The 13,161-nt window shown below is 43.9% G+C and overlaps 1 protein-coding gene across 1 annotated transcript in view; it reads left to right on the top strand.

Moving 5' to 3' along the window:
- The window catches only part of LOC105505082 (chromosome unknown open reading frame, human C3orf52), a 32,686-nt gene extending 19,772 nt beyond the window's left edge, over positions 1 to 12,914 (top strand). Inside the window, exons 4-6 of the mRNA XM_011932776.1 lie at positions 4,214 to 4,284; positions 7,644 to 7,825; positions 11,336 to 12,914. Coding sequence (XP_011788166.1) covers positions 4,214 to 4,284; positions 7,644 to 7,825; positions 11,336 to 11,340 — 258 coding nt within the window. The 3' untranslated portion in view covers positions 11,341 to 12,914. The remainder of the gene's footprint in view (positions 1 to 4,213; positions 4,285 to 7,643; positions 7,826 to 11,335) is intronic.
- Positions 12,915 to 13,161: the final 247 nt, after the last annotated feature.

The following is a 13,161-nucleotide window of genomic DNA, read 5'->3' on the forward strand; positions in this document are numbered from 1 at the left end:
ACATGAACCCGGGAGGCGGAGCTTGCAGTGAGCCGAGATTGCGCCATTGCACTCCAGCCTGGGCAACAGAGACTCGGTCTCAAAAAAAAAAAAAAAAAGAATTATGTTATTTACACATGATCAAAGTAAGGCATAGTGAACTGACAGATTCCTGCCTTTCATTCCCCAACCAAATATGCTCAGGAACAAAAATTAGCACCTAAAGGTATTCCTGTCTTATTGTCAGGTCAATAACTCCTTTCTTCCATTAGGTCAACTTCCAGAAGTTTATGGATATAAAAGATAAATGGAAGTGAGTATTTGTGGAGGAAAAACTTTTTCTTTCTCTATACCCACATTCAATGCAGAACACTTCTGTGGCCACATGTGTGTTTTTTTTTCCTACACCAACCAATTATATGCCACCAGCTGTGTATCCTACAATCCAGTTCAATTCTGACATGATCTGCCTGGAGTTAGGGCAGACCCCACAGTTTAACGGTTCAGCCCCACAAAACTTTCCTCACTTAACACGCCAGTTACAAGTCTAGGTTGTCACTTGTACTTCTGACCAACCAGCTGCAAATCCGAGGTTTCCAAAACCCCCACCTTGGGTTTGATCATTTGCTAGAATGGCTCACAGAGCTCAGGGAAGCATTACATTTATGGGTACACTGTAGAGAATAGAGCATATCAAAAGCTAGATGAAAAGGTACATAGGATGGACATGTGGGACGGAACGTGGGTGTCCATGTCCTTTCAGGTGTGCCACCCTCCTTGTAAATGTGGTCAGCCACCTGGGAGCTCTCCGAACTCTGTCTTTTAGGGATTTTTTATGGAGATTTCATCACATAGGCATGATGGATTATTATGCATTATTATGCTGGAGAGAACTTGCTCTCCAGCCTCTCTCCCCTCTGGAGGATGGGGGTGGAGGTGGGGCCAAAAGCTTCAGATTTCTTCCTCTTCTTTTTTTTTTTTTTTCTCGAGACAGTTTTCACTATATTGCCTGGGCTGATATCAAGCTCCTGGCTTCAAGTGATTCTCCCTGCTAGTCTCTCCAGTAGCTGGGATTACAGGCGTGCACCATCCCACTCCACCACACTGGCTGGAAGTTCCAAGCTTCTAGCTGTGGCTTGGTCTTTCTGATGATCAGCTCCCATCCAGCAGCCCACCAAGAGTTGCCTCATCAGAAATAAAGACACTCCTATAACCCAGGAAACTGCAAGAGATTTAGGAGCAGGTCTGTGTCAGGAGCTGGGGTAAAGATCAAATGTTAGAGTAAAAGATGTACCCGGCACCCCTGTCACTCAGGAAGTAACAAGGGTTTTAGGAATTCTATGCCAGGAACTGGGACAGAGACTAAACATATATGTATTTCTATTATATCACAATATTGGAACTTTATGCCCTTTCCCTTGGCTTTTCTAAACACAGGCCCTGCCATGTGTCATTGACACAGTTTTTTCCTCTCAGGGTTGGGGCTGTTATTCTGCTTAAGCCAGCGTGTTAGTTACATGCGAACCAGCACACCCTGTGCATGGGTTAGGAGTTAATGATGGCACCTCTCTTATTCTGGAAGCTGGTCTCTAATTAGCCACTGCATCAGACTCAGCTAATCAACTCGCTGAGCTCCTTGCTCAGTTTGCACCAAGCCCCATAGACATTGTGTGGGAGACACCAGACTAAGGGTTGAGGAACCTCCCTATTTCACTTCTTTGGGCCCAAAGTGGACAGTGTGACTAACAGTTCCCCAAATAGAAATATGTCCTAAGTACAGCAGAGGAGCATGATCAAAAAGAATCTTTAAGTGAACACAAAAAGTGATCTAGTCTACCACTCCATATGTTACCTTAAAATTTTAACTTAAAAATTTTGCTGAAAGCCCTTATGTGCAAAACACTGTGCTGGGCCCTAGAGATTAATAAAGGAAGGAAGGGAAGGAGGAAGCAGAGAAGACTGGAAGGAAGGATAGATATCACCCCTGCCATAGGAAGCTCAGTCCAAAAGGAAGAGAGAGACTTGAGTGCTTGACATTGGTGCTTGAAAAGATCCTACTCTACGGCATCCTCATTCTCCTCCCCATCACAGCATCCCCGTGAAAGCTGCTTGCCTACTTCCTGAGTTTTTTAAATAGCTGTCAGCCTATCGGCAACATCCTGTGCTTTGGGACTTAAGAGCTGTACGACGACCCAGTCATTTTCTTCTTCAGGAGACAGTTTCCTTCATTGTATATATATCCATTTCATCTTCACTGGGTAGTGTGGTAAGATGGGAAGAAGCTGGTTTTTAGTGTTCGTAACACGTAGGATTGAATGTTGGCTTCTCCATTTACTAGCAGAGTGACTTGGGACAGGTTTTCTTCATCTCATGGAATGGAGTGCTGTTTTATTTTCCGGTAAAAAGGGGAGACATGTTAATGCCTGTTATGCCAGGTTTTTATAAAGATCATGACAACAATGACAAGATTAGAAGAGCAGAAATAGCAGGCACTCTCATCTTTTGTTCTCTCTTTGAGAGATGGGTTGTATATGTTGAATTAAATGGGAGTGTATTGTGGAAGTGCAGCGTCCTTGACATTCCATTCAGAGTTGCGGGGAAGCAAGGTGAGCTCTCCCTAGGGCACTGCTGTTTTTGTATGTTTGACTGCTTATTATTGAATAAAGTAATAGGTCATTAAGCCATAATGGCTGTAGCTGGGGATGGCACATGTTCCTGAGTACTACTAGTTTAGGATTCAGACCTCTGAAACACAACTACTTAATGCCTGGGAAAAGATGTGTGTAACATAATATCACCAACTAGTATCCAGAATAGAAAACTAACCACTTCAGCTAGATGAGAAAAAGATAGATAAGCCAAGGGAAAGAAAGGAAATGAGTGAGAAATTCAGAGATGAGAAGTCCCAGAGTTAATAAACATATGAAAAGATGTTCAACCTCACTAGTAAGCAAGGCGGTACAGATTAAAATAACGTGAAGCACTATTTTATACTCCTCAGAGTGGAAAAAATTTAAGTTTGGTAACACTAAGTGCTGGTAAGGATGTGGCAAGTGGATATGTATACATTGCTGGGAGGGATGGGAAAGGGAGAGCAATTTTGTGAAGTTGGAGATGAACCTACCCTTGAACCCAACAATTCCTTTTCTTGGCATATGCCCATTGGAAACTCCTGCGTGTCCAAGAAGAGATGCACAGAGAAATTAAGGATGATTGCTTCAGCATAGGTTGTAATGGGGGAAATTGGTAATAGTGCGTGTGATCATCAGTAAGGGAAAGGATAAGCTGGTATACTCATTTAAATGAATCTATGCAGGAGTTAGGTAAATGCCTTTTATTGAGATTTATTTTATGAATAAATCTTAAATGTAATTTTGGTGAAAAAAGGCAAGTTTTAGAAGATTTTGTAAAATATGGTGCCTTTTGTTTGAATAAAAACACAAATTATATTTTGTTATGATTACATAAATAAGTAGCAATTTGTTAAAATATGCAGGGAAAGGATGCATGCCAGCTTCAGAATGATGGTTAGTACTAAGGAAGAGAGAGAGGAGGAGCTGAATGGTATGTAAGGGTCATTTTAGCTTTATTTTGTTTCTTAAATTAAAGGGCCGAACTCGATATAGCAAACTGTGAAGACATGAAAGCTAGGTAGTGGAAACACAGGTGTCATTATTTTTTACGATGCTTGCAATGTTTCATGCATAAAATAAAGCCTCCATATTTTTGCAATTCCCCTGTTTGTCTCTTTGTCCAGGGGATGTGCTAGATCCGTGGCTTAGCATGGCTGTTTGTCTTTATGCTGAAGCTCTGGAGAAGGGAGAAAGAAGCCCTGGCTAAGCAATGTCCCAGGTGCTAAGTGGTCTGTGCTGCTGCTATCCAGCAGCCATTTTGGGGTCTTCTCTCCTTCCTATGGTCTGTGAGGTCTATGTGGGCTCCAGCTGCTGACATTCTCACCACCAAGGCCACAGGGTGCCAGTGCAACTTCTGAGAGAAGCTGAGTCATTTGGTCCTTATAAATGTGGTTCTTTTGAAGTAGCGTTAACTTGAGTTTTGGTTTATGGTAGGCTCAAACCTTCCTATTTCTTGATCCAGAGCTTCCAGATAAGTTGATTCCAGTCTAGAATGGAATGTCATCTGTCGTCTGCTGTAGAAGTAGTTTTGCTTTGTCAGGTGTTGTGTAATGTAATCTGTCAGTAATGTGTGTGGTTTAATTTGCTTCTGTTTGTTTTAGCTCACTGATGTGTACAGTACATCGCCCTCTCTGAGTCGTTATTTTACTTCAGTTGAAATAGTGGACTTCAGGTAAGAGTGTGGAACATTAAATTTTGCTCTCTTTCTCTGGAAAGAGATCCCCCCACCCCAGCCTTCATCATTTACCTAGCAGGGCTTCCCAGAGCCTCAGAGCATGAAGGGAACCCATAATAGAATCACAGAAATCACAGAATGGCAGTGCTGGGAAGGTCTTTTACACCAACAGGCTTGACTCCCATATTTTACAAATGAGAAAAAGGAAGACCAGATTAATGGTATGATTCGACCAGGGTCACACAGAGTAGAGGAAAAGCCAGTCCCAGGTAAACGATTCCTGTTTAACAATGAGTGTTCAAATAAGCTAAGGGTAGAAGTAGAAATAGATCTCAGGTAATGCTGTGATATGAGTGATATAATCTATGTATAGGTGTATAGGCATTTGCTTCTGAGGAGCACAGGTAATACAGGAGTATATTCTCCTTGTTTAGTATTAAAGATGTAAAGAGGGGCCGGGTGTTGTGGCTTATGCCTGTAATCCCAGCACTTTGGGAGGTCAAGGCGGCTGGATCACTTGAGGTCAGGAGTTCAAGACTAGCCTGGCCAACATGGTGAAACCCTTCTACTAAAAATACAAAAATTAGCCAGGTGTGGTGGTGGGTGCCTGTAATCCCAGGTACTTGGGAGGCTGAGGCAGGAGAATCTCTTGAATTTAGGAGGGGAGGTTGCAGTGAGCTGAGATTGCGCCACAGCACTCCAGCCTGAGTGACAGAGCCAGACTCTGTCAAAAAAAAAAAAAAAAAAAAAAAAGGAAGAAGAAGAAGACGACATAAAGAGGTATGCACAGGAAAAGCCTACCTTCTGCCTCCTTTCTTCTCCACTGCCACCACCAATAACTAATGCCATTCCCTTCCATGGAGTTAATAGCTGTCAAGAGTTGAGTGTAATTACTTCTGTTCACGTATCTATTATAGGCACCACAGATACCACACACACATAGGATATACACACCCATATGTATTTTTTATTTTTTAAATTTCCTCCTCATCTTTAATGTTCTTGAGATGTAGGCATCAGGGTGTATGTGTGTGGAGTCAGTTTATTATCCTTTTACATCATTGGGACGATTAGAGATGACTTAAAATTTACATCAAAGCTTCATTATCCATTATGCCTGAGATGTCTCTGGAATATGACCATCAAAAGTTGTATTATATTAAGAGTCCCCTTTCAAACTATAAGTTCTCCAAACCCTAATATTAGCAGACCTGGGAGGGGAGGCACATAAAGCAGGTGGTAGGTAGCACCATGGTGTGGGGCCAAACAGACCTGAAGTCTACAGATACATATGGTGCAGGCTGCCTTTGATCTCCTTTAAAGACTCCCAACGGGCGGGGCATGGTGGCTCAGGCCTGTAATCCGAGACCTTTGGGAGGCCGAGGCAGGCAGATCACAAGGTCAGGAGATTGAGACCATCTTGGCTAACATGGTGAAACCCCGTCTCTACTAAAAATACAAAAATTAGCTGGGCATGATGGTGCGTGCCTGTAACCCCAGCTACTCAGGAGGCTGAGGCAGGAGAATCGCTTGAACCAGGGAGTCAGAGGTTGCAGTGAGTCGAGATCACGCCACTGCACTCCAGCGTGTGACACAGAGAGACTCAAACAAAACAAAACAGACCCAATGTACATGGTACTTATAGTGACATCTCCTCACTGTTTCAAGAAGTCCAGGCAGGGGTTCTAAAGTATTGAATTGAGGAAGAAAAGCCATTGCTTCCCAAAAGGTGCTGCTGCACATGGGTGGAAGGTGGCTAAATCCTCGGCACATGCATTTGTGTTTATAGGGGCATTGTGACCTCAGCCCTGGACTAGCCCAACTAGAACCTAGAAAAATGCCCTTTGGTTTATTGGCTGCTAGACTCACTCCAGTGGTGGGCAGCTGGGGGAAAGGCCCTGAAAATTGCTCTTCTCTTAGAATTCAGCCTTACATAAATTTACCCTGGGACCTGCCATGGGGGATTAGGAAGGGCTGGCCAGGCCAGGCTAGGTGGCCTGATTTTCCCATTCAGCTTCTGACGTGGTCTTCTGAAGGTCAGACTCTGGCCCTCTCCATTAGCCAGCCCAAGTCCTGCCCCTGGGAATGCAGGGTGGCTGGCTGCGTAGGTGTTGATCATCATTAGCGATAATTAGAGGGCAGAGCTCAGGGAACAAGTTATGACACCTGCAAACTAGGGTAGCTGGATTGCAGTTTGAAAGTGCATTTTTCGGCTTTCCTGTAGGGCATCCTTGAAACTATGAGTTTCTTGAGGGTCCTGACTCTCCATTATTCATCTGATCTGAAGGATCTGGCACATCTCCCAGCCGTAGCAGAGTTTATTATAAACTCAATTGTTAGCCACCGTATAAGATCCAAGAATAGCGGCCTGTGTGACCTGTGGCCAGAAGAGGGAGCTCTTTGCCTGTCCTTAGCAGGGGCAGGGGCCTGATTCACACTCATGGGCCTGGTGCATCTGCAAAACTTCCCCAAGGTGATAGTCTCCGATGTGGCCTCCTGCTCGTCATTTTATTGCTGGTTGTTAATCTGGCCCATCTTGAACCAAAGTAATAGAATAACTATGAATAAACTAAATGTTGAAGTAGCATTTAAAGAGTAGCATTAGACACTACTTAATGGAGGGTAGCCCTTGATTATTTTTATTTTGGAAATAGGAAAAAATGTTCTAGGAAGATGAAAATTCCCTTTCCTTAGGTCCCATTACTGAGAGTTACAGGGCTTGGTTATCTTGCCCTAGGGGCCTCTGGAAATGGGACAGAAAAGTTTCTCACTTTGGTGACAAACCAGGGAAGCCTGATTTGTTGCTGATACACAGGGTGGTCTCTGTCAACATTCAGAAGTTCTGGACCCAGCCAATGGTAGGAAGCTTTGGCTGTGCCTTAAACATTTTCATAGGTCAAATAGAGAACTGATTAAACTAAAGACCCCTGGTACACCTTTGTGGGGACAATGCTGAGAACATGAAGAAGGAATGTGTGTGGAGAAAAGGGGAGGCTTCCCTGGCTTGCCTTGAGGGATGAAGGCTGGGGTTGGAACAGATGATGGGCGAAGCTTGGGATCTTCTCAGCATCTTGACCGGAGATGGGCTGCACCTCTCCCTCTGATGGCCTCTCCCAGTGGATTCCTAGAGGATGGGTACTAGGTGGAAGGCGGAGGTTAGGATCACCTCAACTTTTTGTGATGAATCTATGGAAAAGGATTCTTACAGGACACTATGTTCTTCCAGGACAGAACATTCTTTGCCATTTTGTACTGGAAGAATATGCAAAACTTTAAAAAAAGTTATTGCTTAAATTCATTTCTTGAGTTGTAGTGTGATGCTGTCTATGCTTTAATGTCTCTGGTTTGCCTTTCAGTGGTGAAAATGCCACAGTAACCTACCACCTGCAATTTGGGGTTCCATCAGATGATGAAAATGTTATGAAGTATATGATGAGTGAGGAGTTGGTGCTGGGCATTTTGCTACAGGATTTCCATGATGAGAACATACCTGGTTGTGAGAGTCTGGGGCTTGATCCAGCATCCCTCTTGCTCTATGGTAAGTAGAGCAAGTAAAGAAGTCAGAGTTGTGATGATAAACAGGTGAATCAGATTGGAGTCAGATTGGTTTGGTTCGATTTGGCAGCTTTGGTGCCTTGGTACTGTGTCAGACTATTCATTTCTTCACTCGTCCCCTCAGCGCATGGTGTTGCTGGGAGGTGATGTTCCCCCCTCTGTGGAGGCTACACAGGCTGTGCCCTCCATAATTACACAGTGTAGTTGGGGAACAGTTATGGAAAAGATAATTCAACCATAAAGATGAACATTGCTACATGTTTCCTCATGCAGTTCACCCACATTCTAAGCCCTGTATCCTACTTTACAACATGATTAGCAACCTTTATGGAGACACTGGTTTCACAAGAGAAGTAAGAACTGAAGAATTTGAAATAAATGATGCAGCTAAATTGCTCAGAGTATCTTCATATGGGGAACCTATTTCTTTTTCTGTTGAAGGCCACTGAGACCATTAAGAAATTAATAGAGAGAAATTTATTCCTTTCCTTAGAAGATTATGACAAATTTACTCGTCAACTTTTAAAATTAAGAACAGAACAAGGAAATAGATATGTTGTTTAATAAATGTAACAAACACCCCATTTATCGGAATATGAGAACTTTTAACACTCGGAACAAAACCTGGCAGAAAGGAAGGTCAGAAGGCCAAACGGCTTCAGGCCCTCAAAATGTCCTTCCATTGCTTTGTAGTGAAGCTCTGGCCTTTGCTGCTGATCTCAGTTTCTGATACCTGGCTCGGAGGCTTGTTTGCTCTTATTTAGCCCATAATGCCAACAATCTTGAATATTTTATGTTCTCATCCACAGTCCATCAGAATCACTTTCTCCACTTTAGTAGGTTCTCAGTAAATACTAGTTGAATGAATGAAAGGCAAATTAGAAGTAGTTGTGGTTGGCAGCAGGTGCATTAACGGTCTAGAATCAAAAGCATGGAACGGGGTTAAAAGCACACGTGTTAGTGCATAGTACAAGACAAGGTGTTTATTATGATGACACTGTTTCTTGAGGATGAGAGGCAAGAGTAATGTTGGCCTAAGAAGGCGGAACGTTATGTAAAACAGTTCTTAAGAATGCCATTCAGAAGGCCACATTTTAGCTCACTGGAAATGTCTCATAAAGGGAGATTCCCCTCACAGAGCATCCTGAATAAAGTGTGTCCGTGGGTCAGGCAGACAATATGTGTATGGAGCGAAGAGGTTGTGCCCCAATTGCAGTAATTTTAAAAAGAAAAAAAAAAGGCCAGGTGTGGTGGCTTACGCCTGTAATCCCAGCACTTTGGGAGGCTGAGGCAGGTGGATCACATGAGGTCAGGAGTTTGAGACAAGCCTGGCCAACATGGTGATACCCCATCTCTACTAAAAATACAAAAATTAGCCGGGCATGGTGGTGAGTGCTTGTAATCCCAGCTACTTGGGAGGCTGAGGCAGGAGAATCGCTTGAACCGGGGAGGCAGAGGTTGCAGTGAGCCGAGACTGCGCCATTGCACTCCAGCCTGGGTGACAAGAGTGAAACTCCGTCTCAAAAGAACAAACAAACAAATAAACAAACCAAAAACCACAAACCTTCAGCCTCCTCCTGTGTAAAGAAGCCTGCGATGCCTGTGGGGGCTGCTGCTGTGGTGTGGTTGGTCTTGATTTTCTTAGGCCCCTTGCAAAAATTGTTACTGGCTCCTTCCAAATGGAGGCCAGGGAGGTGGGCAGAGGTCTGAGGAAAGGTTTAAGAGGCTTCCGAGGCTGAGAGGTTCATACAGCACAGGATAAAGGGCAGGCTGCTTATGAGGCCTGAGGAGGGCTCTCAGAAGACCCTGAGCTTGGCCAAAGAGACTCAGCCGTTTCCCTAGGGCTCGGTGCTCCAGCAGGCGCTGGGGAGGCAGCTATGAGTGGAACAAAGTCTCTGCTCTTCTGGAAGTTGCACTCTTTCTCTCATGCGTTTCTTCTGACGGGACATGCTGAGAAAATGTGGGGTTTTCTGTGGCCCCATGTCCCACTTTCCAGAGCATGAATGTGCAGTATTTGAGCCATTTTATGTTTTCAGAATGTAAGTGTCACTGCCCTCTCAAAGGGAAGGGTGCACGGAGAAGCAGTTGGGAAATAAGGAAAGAAGAAGAGGGACTCATCGCAGGCAGGCAGGCAGATGGGGGATGAGCGCAGAGGCAAACTCTAGAGAAAGGGAAGATGTGTCAGGGAGAGGCCCAGGGCCCTCGGAGGGACCAAGAAGGATGGAGTGAGTTCTTACGCCAGTTTCCCTGTGCACCTGAGCTGTGGGCTTGGGGGATTGCCACCCCCGCCCTGTGATTAGCTGGGCAACTAGTTTCCCACAGTGGTAATGTTCTCAGTCTTCAAAGAGCAAAGATTCTTAACATTGTTTGGTTTGTTTGCCCCTTAGAGAATCTGAAGACAGCCATGTACCTTCTCCCCAGGGGAAAAAAAAAATGTACACACCTCTCCCCACAACACAAAATTGTACAGACAATTTCAGGGATTCCGAGTATTTCCCTGAGGCCAGCCTATGGTCCATTTGGGGTTTGAATATGTGCACTTTAGAAGCAGAATCCGAAATTAGATTGTAATTTGGATTCCTGAGGCGTTTTTGTGTGTTTGCTTCTTATTCTCTAATTTGGAAATACGGCGATTATTTTGACCTGACTGCATGCGTATTTGGATGCCTTATAAAAATAAAAACTTTCCTTAAAATATCATGATAAAGGAATTTTTTAGGTCCATCGTCCCTCACCCTTCCCTTTCTTTGATCTTCTTCACCTCGTAGGTGAGTGGGGCCCTGGGCTAAGAGGGGAAAGTCTATTTTACAAAGGTCAAAGAAAAGGTCAGCATCCTGAGTTACTTCGGACACAGAGGAGGTACTTAGTATGTTCTCACATGGGAAGGAGTCAGCTAGTAGACTGAGTAGGGAAGAAGGACAAAACCAGGATTTTTGTGAGAGAGAAGAGGAAAAAGCCCCAGCTAGGGAGAATAGTGAATCTTGTCAGTCCTGTCAGTGGTGGTGAGGCTGGACTCCTGTAGACCCCGGCGGGCTTCCCCTGTGTCATGTCTGTTTAGGGCTTTGCATCTGCACCTGCACCTGCCCCCTAGGGTTCACACCATTTCTCTCATCAGAATGTCTCACAGTATATTGTACATATTTTAAAAATGGAAATTTTAGAGTTTATGGTTAGATTATGAAAAGGGACTGGATGTTAAAATGTCCTCAGCACCCAAAAACCACATCATCAAAATTATTTCTCATGCATCCTACCCAAACAAATAAGCAACAAGCAATAAATGTGATTTGCCTTTTGACATATATTCAGAGTGGTTTGTGTGTGTGTGTGTGTGTGTGGACTGAAGACTAAATTTCCTCTGTTAGGAATTTATAAACCTTGAAATTTTATCTAAGATTTTATATTAAAATTCAATGAAATGAAATAAAAACCTAAGCATTTAATAATGTTTTTAAAAATCGGTAGCTTTTGTTCATCTGTGTTTTCTTTTTAGAATGAGGTGATGGAGGTTGGTGTGTGTCTGAAAGCAGCGCGCCCGAGTCCTGGAGATGAAGGGAATCCACTCGGTTTTGCAGAAAAGATTCTGTGGATTAATACAGAAGCACCAGCAACAACCAGAGGGATGGAGACTCCTTTCTCTCCTGATTCTGCAGGCTGGCTCCAAGCCCAGTAAAACAGCTCCCAAGCACTGCTTCAGCTGGGTCCAGTCTTAACAAAGGCAGGAAGCCAGCTAGGGTGGGGGCGATAGGGTCAGCGGGTACATCCCCCTGTGGGAGGTCACTGGTATTCTGTTTTTTGTTTTAGTTTTAGTTTTGTTTTGTTTTTTGAGACAGAGTCTCATTCTGTCGCTTAGGCTGGAGTGCGGTGGTGCGACCATGGCTCACTGCTATCCTTGAAGCACCCCACCCACCTGGGCTACTTTTTCTTTAGTGCAGCGGTGCGCTGCCTTCTTTTAGGTGGGATCGCATAAGCATGAGCTGGTAGAGCAGGGAGAGGCAGGCAGCCAGGTTAGGAAGACTAAGCCAGTCATTCACTGAAATCACCCTCCTCCCCTCCCACCATTCGTTTTGATCTACCTCTAAGCCAGGCTGTGAAGGAAAGGAAGACACTTCAGAAGACCTCAGCAGTGTGGTTCTGTGTCTGCTTCCATGACCTGTGCCTGAGTATCTCAGCCAACCAGCCCTAGGCACACCACCAAGGTTACTCTGAGATCTGTATATATAGCTAGCTACAGATGGGAGCTGTGTGCTTCTTCATTATTTTGCAACTCCTCGTTGTTCCTGTGATTCCTGAACATGCTTTTTGGAAATATGGGTCCCTGTGACTTTTGAGCATACTACTATCACTTTGGATAGTCACTCCATTTATATTTTTAGAAACTTCCATTAGAGAATCATTAAGGCTGTTTAATATCTGCTCTGGATATTACGCATTGGCTTTTTGTTGCCCAGTGCTGCAAACGTTCCTGTAGGACTCAGTGTCTTCAGGCAATGATTGTGTATCCTGTTACAGATGGTTATGATACAGGAAGAACCACTCTTCTTTGAAAATAAAATGTTGGAAGCTTTGGCCAGCTATGTGGGGGGTAGAAGGAATATTAGTGACTGTATTGGTTGTCTACAGATACAGAATTGCCTGTTGTGAGGGAACTGAGTGCTTGTTTTGTTGGGAAAAGAAATTTACCAGGAGAAAGAGTTTTGTGCTGTATCGAGAGAGGTTTCGTCTGTCAGTTAAATCAGCCCTGGGTTAAAGTCAGTGTGAAAGGCAGCTGTGTGTGGGCATGAGCTAGTGTCTGCCTCAGACTAGATTTGACTTGAGTTCTTTATGACCTAGGACTCTGGATAATGTGAATTTGCTTTCTTATTTAACTAGAAGATACATGTACTATAGATCATTGTCTCATTTTAGTGATCGTTCCTTAAACTATTGAAACTAGTGGATTTCTCTTCTTCCTCTTTGTTTTTTACATGTCAAATGTGAACCTTAGTGTATTTGTATTTTGTAGAAAATAATGAAAAATTTGAATGGAGAATGATTTAAAAACATTTACAACAAATTATTTTTGCATCTGTGTTGTTGCATTCCGATTGGCCGAGCTTTGGGCTGGGTTTTTGTTTGTTTGTTTGTTTCTGGCAGTCAATGGTGTTGAATGTCATCTTTTCATTTCCCTTAGGGCAGCTTCCTCTTCTGGGTGAATAAGATCAAGCCAAGTTTCGCGGGGGTGACCTGGGTTCTCCTCTCTGTTCCAGCAAGAGCAGGCAGAGGCCATCCCCTCCTCTTTCTCTGAGGTCCTCTCTGGCAGGACTTGGTATCTGAAAG

The sequence above is a fragment of the Colobus angolensis genome, unplaced genomic scaffold (genome assembly GCF_000951035.1).
Source record: "Colobus angolensis palliatus isolate OR3802 unplaced genomic scaffold, Cang.pa_1.0 Scaffold98, whole genome shotgun sequence".
Classification (NCBI taxonomy): domain Eukaryota; kingdom Metazoa; phylum Chordata; class Mammalia; order Primates; family Cercopithecidae; genus Colobus; species Colobus angolensis.